The sequence below is a fragment of the Argiope bruennichi genome, chromosome X2 (assembly GCF_947563725.1).
Source record: "Argiope bruennichi chromosome X2, qqArgBrue1.1, whole genome shotgun sequence".
Taxonomy (NCBI): Eukaryota; Metazoa; Arthropoda; class Arachnida; order Araneae; family Araneidae; genus Argiope; species Argiope bruennichi.
In genome coordinates, this window is record NC_079163.1 from 114,045,183 (window position 1) to 114,067,083 (window position 21,901).

A 21,901-nucleotide genomic window follows, 5' to 3' on the forward strand; every position below is an offset into this window, starting at 1 on the left:
TTGAAATTCCTAACAAATGATTAGAGCAGGAGAAAATTAAAATCACAATCGAGACTAATTTTTACAATAATGACATAACTAGACAGGTGGCCTATTTATTGGTCGTGCCTATTTCCGATTTATCGGGAAAAAATAGTCATTTACGAGAGATCGATTCTTTTATATTAATTTTTTTTGAAAATCGGTTTATTGGTGTCATGCCGATGAATCGTGATTCATGATAAAAACACGATGCAGTGAATCGATACTCAGAATTAATTTGCGTTTTCGATGCTTAATAGCTGTTTACTCGGAACTTTTAACATGCTGAACTTGCATTAATCTCGTCTTTTGAAAGCAAAATAGGATTGCATTTGATGATAATTTAAATGCCTACTTTTGGTGTCCTTCTTTTAACGGGATTACTACCTGTCGATTTGAAAATGGTGAAACAAAGATGTTATGAAAAGAAATGGAATGTTTACGTGGGAAGATTTTAATTGTTTTTTAGAGCGTGGATGTTTTTTAAAATTATTTTTCTCTTTTCTTTACAGTTTTTGTTAATATTTTTATAAAACCCTTATCGTATTTTAGAATAATAAAGTACTTGCTTCAAGTATGTCATTTTAAAATAAATTGTTTTCTGTTTTCTAAATTGAAAGTTTCCACTAAGTCTTTATCATTTAAATATAGTAAAATAATTATGTATCTTTTATTTTCAGATATATTTACAATTCGAAGAATTTTTTTTGCATGTTCTATTGACTTTAAACATACGAAATATCTTCCCAAATTATTGGTAAAAGTAAAGTTTTTGGATATTTTTAAATATTTTTATAAACTGAGCTTAAAAGTCATGCAGATATTTGAAAATTAAGAAGATGCTACTATCATTAGAAAAATCAGTCTAAATTTGAGATTCAAAGCAGATATTTTTAACGAAGTACTCTCATGTCTTCTTCATTTTTAAAGTACATTTTTGTTTAATTCTATATGTTTACATTCTATAATGCATTTCAAAAATTTAGAAGTTTACAAAAAAAATCAATATGCATGATTAAAACATATTTAAAAATGAATTTATATTCATGATAAAAGTAGATTTAAACGTGAATTGAATTTTTTCAATTTTTATTTTATTCATATTTTAAAAGCTTCGAAAAAATGTTAATACAATGTAACATCATAATTATTTTTTTATATTTTTATTGTGGAAATAGGCATTTGCAATTTTCGTATTGTTGCTCTAGGTAGCAAATGGGCCGAAGGCTCCACTCAGGTATATAAATAATCTTGTTAAAGCTTCAAATTAAAATGAGACTACCTTTAATAAGGAATACAAATGTTATATCTCGTTTCAAGATGACAGATTAGTGACAACTAAATAGGTATATGTGAGATTTAAAAAGCGATTATTCAATGAAAAAAAATTTCGTTCAAAATCATTATTACTTATAGATATTACATTTGTTATTCATAATGTAAGCAAATGAAAGTAGCAATGCAAGATTAAAATGTTCAGTAACGCATTGGAATTAAAAATTTGGTTCTTATATGACACTGAATATGATCTTATCCTATCTGGATAAGAAAATACCTTCGAAGCTTTTGAGATTATCGACAATAACAGTCGGCAAGATTTTCTTTTCAAAACCAAAAATCCCGGTGGTTTTTGAATATATTTAAGGGAGAATGGCAACAGTGTTTTTGATGCTCACCATTACCGATAAAGTTTTATAAGCCATAAAACATTTTCTACACATGTCGCAACTTATATTATGTACTTATTCTAACATGCGATTTCTACATAAATAGTAACAACACAAGTGAGCGGAATATTTTGTGCAAATGTCCGTTTTTGTGAGCGAAAATCATTACCTTGTTGCTTTAAAAAACACGGGAATAAACAATGGAAAAGAAACCAACTCTTAAGATTATTACTCACCCTACAGGGCTGACATTTGTTGTCTCTCAGAACTTCTAAAGCTAATTCTAATGTTCAAGTTGATCGGACAGGAAAAAGCTTTCATTACTGATAGAATTTTCGATTCCAATTGAATTTTCATAACCATCGAGTGTCAGTCCTAGTAATATCTGTCCAATTGGATTCGGAGACATCACTTTTGAACCGCTTTACATAGGAGCATAGTTGTTGATCGAATGATAGGCCTTTATTATTTGGATTTATTTCAAATTGAATGCGAGTGGAATATACGTTTTATTTTTCTCGTGTAGTTTTTAATGCATATGCTTTTCTGAAATGTGGTTTTAAAATTTCAAAACTGCATAATTTTTTTTCTTTAAAAATTTCTTTATATCGTTTTAATATACGTATTAAATTACTTTACTTTTTATTTAAGATAAAAAATTTTAGTAGATGGGTTCTTTAATGAGTTAATAGTTATCTAAATTTTTATTTGCATCGAATTTGATAGATCGATGCTAATTAGACTTGACCAAACTTTGAATTTTGATCAAATTTTCATAACCCTTAAGAATTAATCTCGGTAATATCTTCCGATTTTATTCAGAGGCATCGCTTTGGAACAGCTTCAGGAAGGGATATATTTATTGTTCGAATGAGGGACCTTTATTCGTATTTCAGAAAGTATATAAACAGACTATGCAAGTGACTTTTTTCTTTCATTCATATGCTTTTCTATATGTCCTTTAATACTTTCAAAAATGATTTTTCGAGCTTTATGCCCTTAAAAAAGCTGATTGTTTTCAAGTTCATTCCGCCTTATTTATTAAATATTTTTTTTATATATTTTTGGTAAGGATTATCAATTGTTATTTAATTTAAATTTTGATATTGATCGAACTTGGCAGCTTTTGATCGAACTATCGGTGCTGATTGACCTTTCGATGCTGACCAAACTTTCAAAATAAAAATACAATCATATCAATATACCTCGAACAAATTCGGAAACATGGCAGTGAAACAGATTCTGTGGTGACGAAAGAGCAATGTTGAGTGGAATATATGTTGAAGGAATGATGCATTTTTATTATTGAAATGTTTTTTTTATATATTACCACACAGTTTAATTTTTTTTATCCATGATCTTTTTTTCCTCCCAAAATTGCAGTACTTAAACTGCTGAAAGAATAAATCTTATTTAAACCAGTTCAGATACTTAATGGAAAAATTTCATTTTGTTTTTAAAATAATGATTTTTGTTGATAGTTTTACGATTTACAATTATCTTTTATATAACCCTTTTTCATATTTTAATCTTCAATTTTATAATTCGAATGTCATAATATACTTAAATGTTCATAAAATAGGAAAAAATCATAAACATAATTAATACTCAAATAATATGCTTAATTTTTCTATGAGTTAATGGTGTAATTGTCTTATTTACCCGTTTTTTTCTTCCTGAAATTTGCAAGATTTTTTTGGAAGTTATTTATTTTTGCTTTCAATACATATGTTTTTTTAAATATATGTTTTAATATTTTCAAAAAACATTTTTTCAAGAATTGTTTTATTTTTTTATAAATTCGTCTGTACTTCATTAAATTTATTATGTTAATAACATATTATATATATCATTAATGTTATTAGTTTAGTTTGAGTCAGAAAATGCGAGAATATTTCTCTTTGTGAAACAGTGGAGGTACCGAAAAGATTTTCGAATTAAGTTTTTTCTCGCAAGCAAAAGAGATTTCAACTTCTTGCCACTAGAGAGAGATGTATGCCATGGAAGAGGGGCGAGTTACTGACCTAATATAAAAACAATTTTTGTCCAGATGAGCGCTATGGGACTCATTCTATTCTAAGTTTCAACAGACAATTTGTACATTCATAAAAATGGTAATTCTCCATCTGAGAGCTTAATTTTATTTTATCTTGTTTATTATGAAATACTTTTCTGGCATGTGTTCTGAAAATTTTAGACCAGTTCAAAAAAAAAAAAAAAAATATAGACCAGTTCTGCTTTAGCCAATGTGACTACATCATTTTAATATTAAATACAAAATTTACATTATATGCATATTCAGTGTATAATACATAGTTCTTGTACAAAACATACATCATTTCGTGTGAAGTTGGCTCGGATGCGGTTGCGATTCATCGTAGGAACTCATACATAAACTTTACGAGAAAAAAAACGTGTACGAGAACCAACGAATTCTTGATTGGGATTAAAATGCAACATTAAAACTGAATTTTACAGTTTATAAGAATAACAAGGACAACAAAACTAATTCTACAAACACAAGAACAATAATAAAAAAGGGGAAACAGTAACAATTAATAACAATTAGTGTACTTAAGAAAGTATTACCAAATGAGTAAAATTTTCAACCTTCTCTTAAGCTACAGAAAACTTTGTCCACCATAAAAGTGTACGATTACACGACACATTTAAAGACGCAACTGAAGTGTAGTAATGGCATTTTAGAGATGATGAATCTTTTGCAGTTTTTCTAATTCGAAAACATTTGGCTGTTTAAGTCGGAGCATCTTGTTATTCACTGTTGATCAGCGAATACTGGATTGTCTTTATTTCTTCGATAGCTTAGATACCGATCTTAAATAATATGCTGACACCTAAATAAATTATTACAGTGGCTGCGCCCAGTCTATTCTTGGATCATGGCTTGGAACTTGAGAAAGGCTGCAGATAATGCGTACCAGATATTGTTCAAAGATAACACTCGAGAAAAGAATACTTTCCACACACCAAGAGCAACCAAGAAGTGCGTGAATTTAGAGATGAAATACCGCCTGAAAATAAAGAAAGAATTATAATTAATAAACCAACAAAAGACTGCAACTCAGATAATTGTTTCTCCTTAAGAATGTTAGAAAACGGACAGATGAAAATGGGGAGCTAAGCTGCACATTTTGTCCTCAGTTTTTACTTGGAGGTACTAAAAATTATTCTAGAAACTAATATCTTACACACTCGTAGCTTGTTGAATCCTACTGTAACAAGCATCGGATTTTCAAAAAACCTTCTGCACAAAGCTTGAAGTGTTTATAGGGTTTTTTTTTTGGGGGGGGGGTAGGGTTATGGCGCAAGAACAATTATTTGGCGATATTGAACCAAACAAATAGATAAAAGTCTCAGGAAAAATGTCATTATAATAAATTCAGACATTCTTAAAAAAAATGGATATCTTTTCTGAAATTTAATTAACAATGTAATGGATATTTTGCAACACTTAGAATTGGATTTTTTTCCATGATGCCCAGTGAAAAGTGCCGATGGTAAATGTTAAATGTACTTTCGATAAGAATTTTTTTTTCAAAATAGTTTTATAAATTTTCAGATATGCCATCATTTATCTAATATTTAACTTTAGTTTAAATGATACAACAAATCGATATCGGCCGAATTCTTGCGTACTTTCCTTCATATCAAAAAGGATATTTGTAACCGCTTTGAATACTAGCAAAAAGCTTATTTATTCAGAATTATATTTGCAATTCCTTACGCCTTTTAAAATTCATTTGGTATCTGATTATCGAAATCTTAAAGCTACTTAACTTAATCATACAACCTAAAAGCTGTATGCACTTCAATCGAATCTTTGTTTTGGTGCTGTCGATGTGTATACACGTCGTAAAATAAATTACCATTCTATATAAAATCTCAATAAGATGCAATACAAATGTCATTTAGCGGCATGCTTTCTTTATAATATCAGTAAGCTTGCAATGAATCAAAAACACATCAAATTCTTTGGAACAGAAATAATTGCCCGTACAATGCATTACATTTTTTCCAAAATGAGTTCATTATCTCCAGTACATCAGGTATTATTCGATAACGATTACAACAACATAACTAAAATACGCGAACTTTGAAGGCTCTTAATTTCTGGTTCAAGGGAATAACGTTATACTTATTAGTCTCAAAAACTCTTTAGTTTTTTTAAATTAATGTCAATGTTAACTTTGGTCGACCAAGTGCAGTTTCAAAACCTATGTCTCTTCGAAAAGCATTTCAGCATCTTTTTACGAGCTTCACCAATATTCACATTTTCTTCTTTGGCATTTTTTAAATTTCCAATTACACTACCTTTTTCAGCAATTATTGATAAATTATGTAATAAATTATGTAATATGTAATAAAATTATGTAATAAAATTATTACAATTATGTAATAAAAATTAAATCTCCTTCACTTTACTATGATTTTCCAGCAAAAATTTACTATGCAACCATTTGTATTGCGTTCTACGTGCATACACCTCATCGATTGATTTTGATTAAGTACCGCTTGAGGGACTTTCAAAAAATAAATTTGCAGTTAAATGGTTAAAGTAACACAGCAGCGGCTACGTATAGAAGAAAGGTAATATAAAGGCAAACCAACCTTCTTAAGTTTTTCCTTGCTGCCGGAATGGTAGCTGGATCTTCTTTCAAAATAAACTTCCGACATCCAAGAACGTGATTTTCCCAGAAGTACTTCCAATTCAATTTGCGGATGTCGAAATAAAATTTCTGAAAAATATGAAAATTGCACCTTGAAGATTATAAATTTAAAACTTTAATTTGAAATTCTAATCATTTGGGACATAAGTTTTTAAATAATTTACTTTCAGAATTGAGCATTTTTGTATCTGAGGCATTGGTTTTAGAAACGAGTAATACTATTTATTGAATTAACTGACTGAACTCGGGAATTGATGGTATGAAATGTGTGTATTGAACTTCAATTATAAGCAGCTACTGATATTTCCAGTAAATATAAAATTCACACTCATGAGACTCATTGAAATGGGATGTGTATGCTTCATCATTAAATTGTAATTCGTTCAAATACTGTATAAACGACAAAGAAAATTTTTTTTCAAGGAAACCACACCAAAAACTTCAATTGCCATTTAATGCCTTTATTAATTTTCAAAATCAAATATTGAAATTTCGGATTGTTAATTTCCACTTATTTAATGTAACAAACGCATTTCTGCCCTAAATCATGGGTGCGATGCGGGCCTGCTATTTAATTAGGTGCGAACTTTTTACAAGTTTCTTAGCTCCAGTGGAGGAAGGAGTCATTCTGATAGGTATGAATCGCAAGAATGAGTCAAATGATGTCAGCAGTAGCATGCGTTTTAAGATTTAATTTCTTACTGCATACCATCATCAATTCATTAAAAATACGATCTGAAAATAACTTTTTGTCTGCATTTTTTTTTTTTTTTTTTGCTCCATATTGGCAATATACGATTTGTATGCAGCATCTGAAAGTAAATGAACGAGTTCACAGAATGGCAACAAATGTTTTTTTTTAAGTTTAGTGGAATATTATTTTAACATTTAAAAATTTGCTTTGGCGAGATACTTTCATTTTCTCCACTATATATCACTAATTTTAGATTACTATAATTTATTCTGGAAAAAAATATAGCCTTAAAAATAGTAGCCCTGTAAATAAGGCAATTATTATCTATGAAAATTTTAAAGCGCAACAATTAAATATAGTGAAGCGAGTTTGCGCGAGAAAATATTTACCTCTTGATCTTCTGGCGAGAGAGCATCGTTAAGCATGAGAACATTATCGCAGTGGAACTTCCATTCTCGTGTTGTGAAGAACTCTAGACAGTGAACGGCCTTGTGGACCTTTTGATAAACTCTCATCATCCTAAACATTAAAAAAAAGTTTTTCCTATAAGGGATATTTTCATCTTGAAACGTTAATAGGAATGATTTAAAGACTCATTTCAGTTTTTGTTTTGAGTAAAACTGAGAATTGACAATTTGCAAGTTTATTTAAATGAACTGTTAGTCTTTCCCGTTTTGTTTTGTACAAAGAAGCTACGGGCATTGAATCAAGTACATTCATTAATACCGTTACCAACTTGCTATAGAGAATATCACTATTTTCTTTATCACAAAAACGTTTGCATGGGAAATTTAAGGCATGTTATATTTTAATCAACAAGGATATGCAGGAAATGAGAACAGTATATCTGCAGAATTTCGATTATAAAGCATTACACAATTGAAACTGGAATTGTCAAACATAAGCACAAAAAGTGGTTGCCTGATAAATAAAGAAATTTAGATTGAGAATTGTGAGAGCATGGAATTTTCGAGTCTCATTTGAACTTATAAAATGATTGTGAAACAGATGCAGATGTTTTTAACACCTGTCGCGTGTTTGCAAGGGTACCACATTATCTCCTCACCCAAGAAACACATATTTCCTCGCAGCTCTGCTAAAGAAATACGATAAAAAAATAGTCCGATATACTATGATGGTGTTAAGGGGCATTTCAATGAAGAAAAAAATTTAAAAAGGAAATTTAACACTTTTATTGCGGCAATAGTATAGAAATAAGCCTTGTAGAAATGTTGTAAAGACAAAATATTAGTCTGCTATATGCTAAAATGATGATGCAATAAGTCGCGGGGCACGCTGCAATATAAAAAAAAACTTGACGAGTTATCTCGTCCCTCACGATGAAAGTGTTAACCTAACTATCGATCAGATTTCAAACCGCAGAGGAGAGAGTATTCATCATATTTGTTCTTAGGCATTTTTCCCAAGTATTATGATGCACTGAGTTAAGGTGTATTCATAATGCTGAGTATTTTGTTAAATTAACGAAATTATTCCCCCATGTCAGAAGAAGCTATATTTAAAACTAAAAAAATCGGTTCTCTTGTTCGAGAGTCGATCATAATGTGCTTTTAAATGTTATCAAACATTGCCGACTACGCTAAATTCATTCAGGAATTTTTCAAGCAAATTATTTCTAACTTTATCTTTCCTTTATTGTACACGTGTAGAGAGAACAGCATTGCGACTTTCTGAAATTCAAAGTATTACTTTCTTCAGATTGTAATATTTACGGAGTACTTTGTGGGGTATAGCGAAATTCCGTTTTAAATTTACGGATTTTCTTTTCACTTTCTCATATTCAAAATGTATGGAATATTTTTATCATAAAAAACCTTGACCTAGATATCGCAATTCCTAGGCTTCAAACCTTTACATTTCCGAAAACATTTTTGGAAACATAATGCAATTCAAGAACACAAAGAAGCTAGTTGACTGAAATTTGGTAGACTGACATTACGCAAAAATTGTATATCTGTCAAAATTAGAATAAAATCGGTTAATGGAAGGACTGCATAGTTTTGTATGAACGAGCATAACACAAAATCGTAAGTCAGATGAATACTAATCTGAAGTCACGCCATTCCCAGATCACGGGGCATCAGATGAGATTTTTTCAAGAAACGGATTAGAGAAGTCGAATGGTCAGTTTTCAGAAAATCTTTATAAGCGAATATATGAGAAAATTGGCGGTCAAAACTAATTATCTTTTTATTGGTTAGACTTTAGATTTTTTTTTTTATGATACCAGATTCGAGGGCTGAAAAGATTAATATTATCCTTTAAGTTATCATTGCTTAATGTTCCTTAGTATGTTATCTGCATTAGATCCTTTCGGTTTCTTTCTGCCAGGGACACTCTTAACTCATGTTCTCACTCGTAACAATTTTTTTTTACTCTTAAAAAAAAATACTTGAACTATTTACCAACAAAAAATAAATAATCTAAATCTTGTATAATATTATTTGTGGCCCTCTAATTTTTTCCGCTCCACCTGTTTATTTTTTTATGTTCATGTTTTTGGTACTTTAAAGAGGTAAGTAAATGCTGTATGCAGAATATTTGTGTTTATATTTAACTTTGTCTCTTAATTTAGTGTTTTAGGCAATTATAGAAGGTATGTAGCATTTGTAAATGCATCATAAAAACAAAAAAGGCATTCCATATATACCCAAATGCTTAAAGAATCAGGCATTCTGATTCCAGGTGCTGGGGGATGGATTGGTGTTCTGCCTTAAATCAGAAGATTTAATAAAATCTTTGAAGACGCTTTTGCAATTTTTGTTTCCAAAATGGGCGACAGTTTGTAAACTCGCGTAATCTGAAAATTTAAATCATCCAGTAAAATCTGCAAATTTTTATTGAAATTGAATAAAATAGAACTACATACATATACCTACTCTACACTCAAGTGTTTAAATAAATCAGACAGCTCAGTATATTAAAATTTTAATGAAAACAACTCACCATTTAAGGACCTTGATGGCAAGAATACTGAACAAATGCAAAGAAACTTACCTACTGAATGACAACGCCCTCTTTAGCAGATATTCGAAACTGAGATAAACAAATCAAAGTTACCTTCATTTTTCAATATCAGTAGTTGAAGGAAGCAGCTCTGCTTTTAATGAAAAATCAGTTTTAAATTGCGATGCATTTCTTTCAGTTTATATAACTATTTGCATTCTTTCAAAAAACGCTGAAAAGTTGAACGACGCTGATATTCCAAGAACTCAACCCACATCTAATTAAAAACAGACTAGAATCAGAGAGGGGAGTTGGTAATCTCTCCGATGACATTCACCATTTTTCCTACACAAATGAAGCAACACCGTCTAGAATTGTAAAAATTACTAAGAGCCAAGGAAGCAAAGAATACGCTGCTGACGAACATTTCCGTCGTTTATACATTGCAACTTTAAAACATAATACAAGTTATTTATTATGTAATATAACCTTAAGAGTCACATTAATTGGGCTGTTTAAAGAACCCAAACAACCACCCCCACGTAAAAAGTTCGAAAATTCAGTTTAAGATTTGCTATTGCAGACAATTCCAGTTTCAAGTGAAGATGCAAGACTAATTGAAGTCGATTGTTAGTGCAGAATTATAACATTTTTTACATTTACATATAAATTATGAGAGAAAGTGAAAAGTTCTCTTAGTTACCGTGTACCCGTAGCAAAAAGATTTTAACAGCAAATTTAACTTTCAGCTTAATTGATTTTAACTCTTTGGTGCATAAATTTGACTATGATATATTGTCTTCAGAATATATTTTAATTAGGTAAAAAAAAAAAAAAAAAAAAAAAAACCACCCCGAAATATTTAAGTGTTGCGATTATTAAGATGGTTTGTATATTTAAAAAACTTGAAAATCTACAATTCTATATATGAATTAAATTAGTCTCTGTATGCGAATTGGTTATAAATTATGCATTTGGCCCGAAAATTGGCGCTTTTTAGCCTGCTTCCATTTAAAAACGATACTCACCCAGGTTTCTGGAAAAAAATGTATGCCATAAAATCAACGATTAGAGCTGGTAAGTAGTGTTGAAAAGCTATGTGTAGATTGTTTATGTACTGATTCCGACGAAAGGTGCCACTAGGATAGCGGAAAAGTTCGGCACTGGGATACTTTAAGAGATACGGAAAAGTGACAGTCATTATATCGTCCCAAGTCAATTTGTTCAAAGAGCCTGATGTGCAGTTATACACCAAGATACTGTTTGGCCTGTGGAAAAAATATTTTTTAGCAAAAAAACTATCTTAAGATGAGTACCATTTTATTCAAAATAAGTTTTATTGATAAAATAACAAAGCAAAGTAGGATACGCCAGACATAACGATTGCGATTTAAAAAAAAAAGCCCAGATTAAATTATGAAATTAAAAGGACTATTATAGCTTGACATATCAGGATTTTTCGAAGATTGCGACATCCATGCAAGTTTTGTTTTTGAATCAAAATCTAAAAGTAGAACAATTGAATAATTGGAAGAATAGGAAAGCCCAATGTAGGAGTAAATTAAATACTATAGAGCATCTATAGAGCATACCATGACGGACTGAATCATCTCATTCTGCAAGGCAGCTCAGATGCAATACTTAAATTATTTTTTGGATGCCGAGATTTAAGTTTTAACAATTCAAAATTAACGAATATTTAAAAAACAATGAAAATCGCTGAAATACCTCTTTTCAAAGATTTCCGTTTCTTTTATATTAAACAAAAAACTGGTATCAGTGTAGCTGCTACTTTTATGGACGCATGATTGCAACCTTTCTGGTTAGGAAGTCTACTGTTTAGGAATTCTATATATGTGATAATAGGCGTTTTTTTTTTTTTTTAAAGTCTAGCAGAAATAAAAATTACAGGGATGGGAAATGCAAAATAAAGCTTTTCATTCGATTTAATAGACTTACTGTTCCTATATTTGTAAAAAAAAAAAAAAAAAATCAATAGAATCTAAAAACAGAAGAATTTTCAGCCATCTTTAATATTTAATTCTTCACAGTCATACTTCAAGTATATATATCGAGATAATTTAACAATAACCACTGGAAGACTTCAATAGGTTCATTTTGCATCCATTGCAAGTCGAGAATCGGATCCTTAACTGAGTCAAAGAGCTGTAATCGCAAACTTCTTTTATGAACCTATCGATGATTCTAGAGCAGTAGACTTTTCTTTTGACGAAATAACTATTTCAGTTCTTCATTAAATCAACTAATTCATGATGGTTGATTATAATTTAGTTTAATATCAGCGTTTAAAGGTTGATGCTATTGATTTTACAGAGGTTCTGCTATAAAAAAATACAGTTTCAGCAGCGATATCAACGCTTTCATGAATATAGGAATTAAGTTCGCGTCCAACAACCATGATGTATCAAGACATTCAATTTAAATGCGATCTCCAAAACCGAGAATTTTAAAACTGCATGGTTTCGTGTCACACTAGCATAGGAGGAATTTGGAAGACATTTTTCGTAGGAGACAAAAGGCTTGTCACACAAGCATGAAACCAGAAATAAATACTTCCCAAACTTAATTTTTTAAAAAAAATTAGAAAATTTATCTTGATGTATTATTTTACTCTGACTAAAAGCAGTGCTACACTTTTATTGACATTCATACATTTCTCATGTTAATGAGTTGTTCGATCAAGCGAATCTGTTAGATTATAGTGTATACAACACGTTCGATGCCATAATCACGCCTGATTTATATCTTCTAGTTATCTAGATAGTCCCTTTTCTACTATCTCTTAACTAAAGAAAGCGCGTCTAATTAAATAGGCATGAATCATAATAAATCAAGCACGAGTCTAACGGCAACGTGACAACCAACGTGTTAATATCTCATTTAAACTTGATTTGTTGGGTTTTAAAGTTCAGTAACCAGAATTAAGTTATTCTGAACTATCCTGATATCTTTATAATAAGTTATTCAAGTGAAGCTTTTAACAAGCTAGTTTTGAGAGCAATGCCCCTGCATTTAACCTCAATTAAACTGAAACTGAAACCAGTAAGGTCCTTATAAATATCTAATGCCGTTCTTTTTATTTCTCATTACTTCTCCTTTGCATACCTACCTCTGGACAGCAGTATACCATGCTACGGCAAGCATAAGGTTTATAACTACATCCACAGGAATAACATCAGCACAAACTTCTCCATGAGTGACCATTGTTCTTAATACACCTTTTCCTCCCTGAAAATGAGTAAAATTAGTAACCTGGAAGAATGAAATAATATTACTCCTTGTAGCATTGTCGCATTAGCGTTATGAAGACGTTTGTTGTTGTCCATGATGATGTGGGGTGGGTGGGTCAAAAACTTCTATTCGAAATACTTAAAAGTAAAAATTATCGATAAAAGAATTGATCAAATATTTTTGATTTTATAATTTTTTCTTCATATACATATTACGATATCGGGAAAAAATAATTTTAGAAAGCTTTGTAACTCTGAATCATTTATCGGAAGTACATCTATATTCAGATGTGAAAAAGAATATTTTCTTGTCCATTAGTTTAAATTTTTATTTTATCATCTGTTTTCTATTTCCTTCTTTGATTTAAAATTCAAATATCACACTTTAATAAACATTAAGGGTAAACTTGCGCTATGCATGTTGCTCAAAATAAACTAGTGCCTGAACGAAATCTCGTTTCCTCCTCATATAACTAAAATATATGCAAAGCTACATAGAGAGAATTCGCAAATTTGAAAAAAAAAATGATATGATTCGAGGGGTAGTCAATACCCAGTTATGTGTGGAAGCGACGTTAGAATATAGAATATTAATAGTAAGTCACCATACTCGAGCGACTCGCATTCTCAAAGTTCTTTCTCTATAATGCGAGTGACAAAAACTGTTCAGAACATCAGAAACCATTCAGGAGTTTGATACGCGAAGAAGTCTATGGCTTAATTAGCGGTACATTAACAGCCATACAGATCGACTGATAGATTGACGCAATTCCATCATCCTTTATATACATTCACCTAGATGGTGTCCGATGGAGTTCTTGAAGTGTATTGAGCTATTTTACGGCAAACACTTCAAAACAAAATTTTTTAAAACAAAAATTTTAAAGCTAAAACTAAGAAGGAAAAATGTATTTACCGCAACAATAATACCAGCAGGTCCATTCAGGTTGTCGATCCATCCCTGAAAGAAAATGAAATTTATTTTTGTATTTAAAAACTTAATTTCTTATAAACGCGTTTCTGCAAAAATGTTAAGAGATTTGAAATAGAAACAGAAATAAATAATGCATTTCAAACCTAAACGAAAATAATTTGCTCAAAAAACTTTCAAGAGAATTTTTCTTTGTAAAATGATTACAGGCTTTATCTAAATGAATTTCATGTATCATACGAATTTAACATTAAAATGTTAGGACACAATAAGGCGAAATTGTTTAAATATTCCTATTTGAAAATGATAAATTTCAAACCTAAATAGTTTTGAATGCTTATCATACTAAAAACAACGTTGAAATCGTAACCCATTCCACAAAAAAGACTGCAAAAACCTTGCTCCAATTTTTTTAAAAAAAACCCAAGTGTCTTGCTTTTATATCGTAAAAATCTGATTTCATAACAAAGCAAATATCCTGGACGATCTAAAGAAAAGTAATATCGAACTCATTGTTTGATTCATTAATGTGCGATTTTGATGACTCATCTATGAAATCTGCCAACGGTACTTACTGGGTAAGGCTCTTTCCAAGCAGCACTGACTATTGATGGTCGTACAATTGCAACTGGAAGCGAACCGCATTCATCTACCAGAAGATTCTCTGCTAAAGCTTTGGTGAATGTGTAAGTGTTAGGACGATCCCCAATTAACTTGGGCGTAATGGAATCCAATAAGGCTGGCTCTATCCATCTAAAATATGAAATAAATTAAAGACCATGAATTTCAGTATTGAGCACGTAAAATCAGAATGCATAGAATCAGTGATGGATAAGTTGCAATGCAACGTATATCGTAAAAAAATTAAATTTTAATAGCGTATTTTTTGAATATGAATAGAAGACATAATGCATTCAATGAAATATAAACAGCTAAGTTTTCTTTCCTATAATATTGGAAATGGTCTAAGACAAATTCTGTAATTACTTGTAGTTGATTTATGAACGAGACAAAAATAAAAATTATGAAACACGTCTTAAATTCCTTATTCGTTTGAGAAAGTATTCTTTAAATAATTAAATTAGCATACGATGGGTAAAAGGAATAGACATTAAACACTTTCTAGGAATAATATAATATTGCGCGTGTGACTGGCACATAAGAATATACCATTATTTTTAAAATACCAAAATATAATGAAATTCTTTATCATTAGCGATCTTTGATTTTATTTAAATTATTTTTAAATTGTTACGTAAGCAAGTAAATATACCTTGCATTCTATATTAATCTATGAATTAAAGAAGATTTTTAAATGAGGGAACGCTACGTTTAATAATGTAATGCAAATGATCCGTTATTTATTCTTAATGAATTATGCAACTCTCGTTATATAAAAAAAATTGTGAATAAGTGAACATTTTCGTAATGTTAAAATGGGATAATTAACCCTTTTTCACAGAAGGATTCAAATGTCGTTTACACGTTACTTGAGGCAAGATGATTAATATCAATCTTCGTTTCCTCGATATTAATTTAGAGAAAAAATTGTTTCGAAAAAGCAATTTAAAGATAACGTGGTTAATAGCAACTCAAAAGTAATTAACATTGCATCACCTGCCACTAGTTATTGATGCTAAACCAGCTGCTATTAATCTTTGCTGCTAAGATTTTATATTTTGGTATTATGATGCAATTCTTGCTAGCACGGTAGATTTAAATTTTTTTTTTTCAGTATGCTAAATGCGGAACTTACTCTGTAGCATCTATGATTTGCTTCGGAGGGAAAGGTGGGGGGTATACAACTTCATCCACCTCCGAAAGGTTGCAATTGGCGTAAGCTGTAGAGACGTGAATCAATGCCTTGAAAGAAAAAAGAATGTTAGTACAAATGAGCATTCAGAAGGCTTCCACTATATTCAGCAAATATGAAATCTTGTACATATGTGCCCGTTAAGAAATCATTATAAACGCATCTAAATAAGTTTTTTTTTAACAAGTATTTCCATATATAACAATTTAAAAGATTTGGGTCTTCGGAACCCACAAAACGCTTGGTGAAGATAATTTATATTAATTGAAGTTTTAAAATAAAGGGATTCAATTTAAAGCGAAAGATTCAATTTTTCAATAAAATTTTTGTTTAAGCTATCTGGATGCTTACGAGAACTGTACATTTGTTGCTGGAAATATTTTAGATCACGAATCTTACGATTTCGTGAACTTTACCTAAATATTCATTTTTTTCCTGCGACGAAGAGCCATTAAAACAATAATCAGTCTCAAGATACAAACTATGTTAATTTAAGTTTAAATGGAGTATTTTTAGAATATATTATGGTTATTCTCATAAAATACCCAAAAAGTTTAGTTCAAGCTTTTCCGAAATTCCGGGGTATATTCGATGCGGAATCATGAATATTTTTTCTCACACAAATGTATATAGTCAAGGCTTAAGTTTCTGCACTTTTAAATAGACTGTTCTGTTTTTTAATTGGAAGTTAAAATATATTGGGAGCTTTATAGAAACGCTTGAATTAAAGAATTAATTTATAGATGAAACAGATAGGTTAATCATTTGAAAATCCTCTTACGAAATGTATGCAGTAAAACTCTGGAAAGTGTCTTTAGATCTTTAAACACTACTTCGAAATCTTGATATTTATAAAAACACGCAATTTTTGGATTCCATGTGACCTTTACCGCGTCTTTAGATTTTACAAATGCAAATACTCATACGATATCGCTTGCATAACGTGTATGGATCGTTGAATAGGCTACTTACCCGAAAAAATATCAACTTTATTTTCGTGGAATTAAGAATTCTTTGAAAACTGCGACAAAAATATACTTACTACTATATTTGGAAGTTTATGACACAATTCAAGCATTCTTCTAGTTGCTAGGACATTCATATCGACAGCTACTCTGCAATAGAATTGAAATTAATCATCTAAGCTCATTCATGATGATTTAAATTCCAAACAATTACTTATGGAAGATATTTTCAATTGAAGCCGACGAAAGTTTAGAAAAATTAATTCTTGGGTAAATAAAATAACTTTTTCAAGATTAGAAGACACACTGAAACGGCCGCTGTCTAAAGCAAGAATTAATTATATTTAAGATTCAAAGAACATTCTACAATAAGTAAGCTTTTTCTTAATTTATTAGATAAATGTGATCCTGCACAAAAATCACTCATAATGCATTTATTCTTGTAATCATGCTGATGATGAAAAGATTTTTTTTGGATGTTATAATTTTGACTAATGTATTGCTTTGAAATTATATGAGAATTATTTTGGGACAAATCTCGGCATTTTGGAAAGGAACCAGATGATGAAGATGCTTCATACAAAATTCTTTCTCCAAACCTCCATATCACATAATAACCTACATCCAAGATGCAGGGCAATTGTAGGAAACTATAGGCGTTTTCATGTGGTGATGGTGGGTAGGTATGGAGTGCCCATGATTTTAAAATTTAGTTTTCTTTCTACAATAATGGTTGCAGAAAGAAAACAATTTTAATAGGATTTGCTCACTAAATCCTATCAGAATTTGATCAGTTCTATCAATCCATAAAAAATGTGCTGCTCAAAGTAAATTAAGAATTTGAACAAATTGGAATTGCATTGCCAGTACAGTGTAAGTAACCCAACAATAGCAATATATTAGTTTTACATTTATCTTACGGTTAATTGCACTAGCATAACGGAAGAAATAATGCCTAGTTACAAATACATACTTTTATTTTAAAGAAAAGGCAGTATTTAAACATATACATAAAATGTTCCCTAGTCAAACATCTCATACAATCGACTTCTTAAAAAAAATCCCTTCAAAGTTTTCATTAACTTTACAAAAAGAACTTACTTGAGAGGTTCATCAAATTTGACGGTTGCAGCAGAATGGAAGACTACGGATACTGTTTTGGACATAACTTCGAGATCGGCCGGCGATACTCCCAACTGAGGCAAGGACAAGTCACCATGGACCACAACGACTTTCTGAACTGCTTCTGGATTTTCTTTTTTCACCAAATCGAACACCTACAAGAATAAGAAAAGATCAACAACTAGAATCAATTTTTCTTGTTAAGATCCGATTCTTTTAAGATTTTTTTTTTTAAATTTTATGACTGAACTTTGAATATACTACAAGTTATTAGTTATTTTGCGATGCACTGGAAATTTAAGAAGGCATCAATGGGACGGGATCGGATCTCCTTAGAAATATGCGATTACGCAATATTTTCTTGAGTGTCAATATAATATTCAAAATTTGAAGAAATCTGATTTAGATTTTCTTCGAATTTAATGTAAATTTCTTTTTAAACTTCCACTAAGACGCAGAATTTATTTCGTCTCTTTTTCAAAACCAATTGGCAGTTGTTGCGCATCCTTTTAGCGGTCTTCCTAAATGTTCAAAAGGTGGGAATTAATGAAATTTTGGCTCCCAACAACCATCGTCAAAGGAAGGAAACAATTCCAATTTCTCATATCTAATCATGCCATCAAAAGGGTCATTTTCCATTATATTTTTTTAAAATATTGAAGTAAGTGTAAAATTGTAATTATATAATAAGAAAAGTATTAAAGTGACGAATGAAGTTCCATTGGATAGCGTTAGTGATTCATATTTTTTAAAAATTCATAACTGCCTTTGAAACTAGAATTTTGAGTTATCTCCACTTTATAGATATGCAATTAGTTTTATTTCATTCGGCAGTATTCGCATCAATTATAATTCTTTCCAACAGGCAGTGTTCACTATGAAATGATTAGTAGAATTTAATGTATTGAATATATTTTGCTAGGCTATGTATACACCGAAAGGTTTGAATTGCTACCCTGGCCTCGATTTAGTGTGATTTTATGGATCAGATTTGACAGTTTAAGTGATAGATCAATCACGCAGTTATGTCTTATTTAATAACCGATTTATTCTAATATTTTCAGTTTATGTATATTAGACATTGTCTACGTAATTGATAATGTTGTAATTAATACCAAAAGCTTTTATTAATCATGCATGCAATTTTTTAAGTAGGAAAAGAAAGAAATCTTGACTGACTTTACAGTTGAGGAGCTCCTCCAAGCGCTGCTTGGGTTCTTTTCCTCGTTTTTCTCTCATTAATATGTATACTTTCTGGACACCCGGACATGACCGGAGGAGTTTCTCAACAAGAACCTGTAAATAAACATTATATATGTTAAATTAAGTCTTCTTTTCAAATAGTTTTTCTTTTCATCAAGAAATAGTGCGACAGCCATTAACATTTAGCATTTCGAAACGTAATTAGATGCATCATTATGCTGGTACAACCATAAAAGCGAAATCCAGTATTTTCAAGGACTTCATATTATATTAAGTTGCTAATCTCACTGCACGATTTCCTTTATTTTCCAACTTTCATAACACAGAAAATTTTAATGCCAAATGCATGCTTTGTTATACAGAGTAAATCCGAGTCGCCATCGTTCTGCAAAGCAGCAAAATGTTGGGGATGGAAACCGAGTCATCCACTTCAAATATATGTCAATCTTATCCTATAAATGATTAGAATTTAAAAAATACTATTATCTATGTACATTTTTTAGCATGAAAAAAATACACCGGTTAAATTTTGCATTTTAAAAATAAACAATAATTCAGTTTTTAGCCAGTAATTACTGGCCACTCATTATAGACCATTATACTAACTTAAGGCAGGAGAATCTGAATTTCATTTGAGTAATTTTGTGGCAAAAGATGCATATTTATATAAAAGGGCGCTTTAAGGTAGTCAATTATTTACTTCTGTTTGAATGATTCTAATCACAAGCATAATAAAAATATGCTAAATCGAAGTGTTTGTTCAAGTATTTGATAAAATGAAATACTGTACCATAAAATATCTGTACTTGATATAATTCTCCGATAATTTAAATCATTAATAAAATTACTAGATGGAGAAAATTCATTTTTATTCAATTCAATAGCGTCAGTGCATTAAAAAATACAATTTAAAGAGCATGATAACGTTCATGAATCAAATGTCATAAGGGGGCTTACCTTTCCAATGAATCCTGTCGCTCCTGTGATGAAGACAGATCGGCCTTCATAGAAGGCAGGAATAGAAGGAGTTTCGGTAGAAGTCATAGCAGGAGTTTCAAAAGCTCCACGATTCCTTAATTTTCCAGAGAATTACACCTGAAAAAGAGGAATCGCAAATTTACTTTCCCCAAACTTGACTTGAAGGCCGTGATGTAGTTGTGAAGTGATGAGATTATCTACTGCAAATTGCCAATAATGCAAGTTATTACCAAAATAGTTAATGAAACATGTTTAGTTAAAAACCGTAATGGAAAGGCATTTGCATAATTTCATTCGATGCATTAAATTTTGAAATGCATCTTCTCGTGTCAAATTTTACTCGAAACTATTCTCTAAGCAATCGTCATTTACATCTAAAAAAGGATGATTCTAACTCTTCAGATTTCCACATTGTACCAGAAAGAGGATTCGATCACATGGATTTCATTTGTACAATCTCAGCACACAGGTAGAGTATGGAGTCGAGAGGATAGAGAGAAAGAAATAAGAATTTAAAAAGCTAAGATGTTATACTCAGCCACGGTGACCCTTTTCATAATTATGAGGTCAACCTTTTTACAGAAGCATGGAACGCAGATGCTCTTTACAATGAATTCATAGGTTTGGCATTTTATTTAAGGCTTTATATTTATGGAACACTTAATTAAAATACTTAAGAACTATGATTATAAAGTATCCATCTTATCAATGCTCACTCTTGCTAGCGTAAATATATGAAGCAAATTTAGTACAAATGCTCTAAAATACTTCGATTATTATAGTCACTCTTAAGTAACGAATTTTATTCAAGGTTCTAATGCAATATTAGAAATTCGACATCACATATAATTTTTTTTTAAATTTACTACATCTTCACTGCGGATTACTTTGTGTTTTAAGAGTTCGCTTTCATGAAAAGGAAAATGATCTTAGATTGTTTGCAATTTACGATAAAGATAAAGCAACCTCCGACTCGGACAGAATGACTGATATGCGTGTTTTTGCATTAATTTAAATGATTCCATAGGTAAATCACAAGACTTGAAGCTATCGCATAACTGATTTGAGGTATCGATTAAAAACACTCATTTTGAAATTTTCGATGCAATTTAAAAATTAGTAATTAATCATCAGATTTAAAAACAAACAATGGAACTATTTAATACACACAACCACAATTTTTTTTAAAATCTTAAACAATTAACGATGCATTCCTTTAATAACAAAACACACCCTTTGGACAATTTTGTAAACTCGTGCCACAATACAGTTGCGTTTATTTGTCACCTTTGGCCTGTTTTTAATCGCAAAAAGGTGCACTCGCAAAGAAGCAGAAACTGACCGGTCTGTAGCAACACTTCGCAGTTACCTCTTCATGATGTGACGAGGATTTTTTCATTCTAGAGCAGTGTCCAACTTCCTGGTCTAGTGTTTAGATAGCAGTGGGGCGCTACTATCAAAAAGAGGCCACAAAGAAAAAGAGGGGCTGGGTAACAAAACACTTCCATAGCCCGCGGGTGGGTCAAATGAAAGCGAAAGCTTTACACGTGAGTCAACGACTTTTCCTCATAGCAGAGGAGAAAGTGGTTGGAAAAGCGGCC

The 21,901-nt window shown here is 30.8% G+C and overlaps 1 protein-coding gene across 1 annotated transcript in view; it reads right to left on the reverse strand.

Moving 5' to 3' along the window:
* Positions 1 to 3,920: 3,920 nt before the first annotated feature.
* The window catches only part of LOC129960177 (putative fatty acyl-CoA reductase CG5065), a 32,026-nt gene continuing 14,045 nt past the window's right edge, over positions 3,921 to 21,901 (reverse strand). Inside the window, exons 3-14 of the mRNA XM_056073384.1 lie at positions 20,280 to 20,417; positions 19,299 to 19,415; positions 18,099 to 18,274; positions 17,075 to 17,147; positions 15,976 to 16,082; positions 14,795 to 14,972; positions 14,205 to 14,249; positions 13,168 to 13,286; positions 11,066 to 11,305; positions 7,460 to 7,589; positions 6,318 to 6,445; positions 3,921 to 4,720 (exon numbers count right to left, since the gene is read on the reverse strand). Coding sequence (XP_055929359.1) covers positions 4,576 to 4,720; positions 6,318 to 6,445; positions 7,460 to 7,589; positions 11,066 to 11,305; positions 13,168 to 13,286; positions 14,205 to 14,249; positions 14,795 to 14,972; positions 15,976 to 16,082; positions 17,075 to 17,147; positions 18,099 to 18,274; positions 19,299 to 19,415; positions 20,280 to 20,366 — 1,545 coding nt within the window. The 5' untranslated portion in view covers positions 20,367 to 20,417 and the 3' untranslated portion in view covers positions 3,921 to 4,575. The remainder of the gene's footprint in view (positions 4,721 to 6,317; positions 6,446 to 7,459; positions 7,590 to 11,065; positions 11,306 to 13,167; positions 13,287 to 14,204; positions 14,250 to 14,794; positions 14,973 to 15,975; positions 16,083 to 17,074; positions 17,148 to 18,098; positions 18,275 to 19,298; positions 19,416 to 20,279; positions 20,418 to 21,901) is intronic.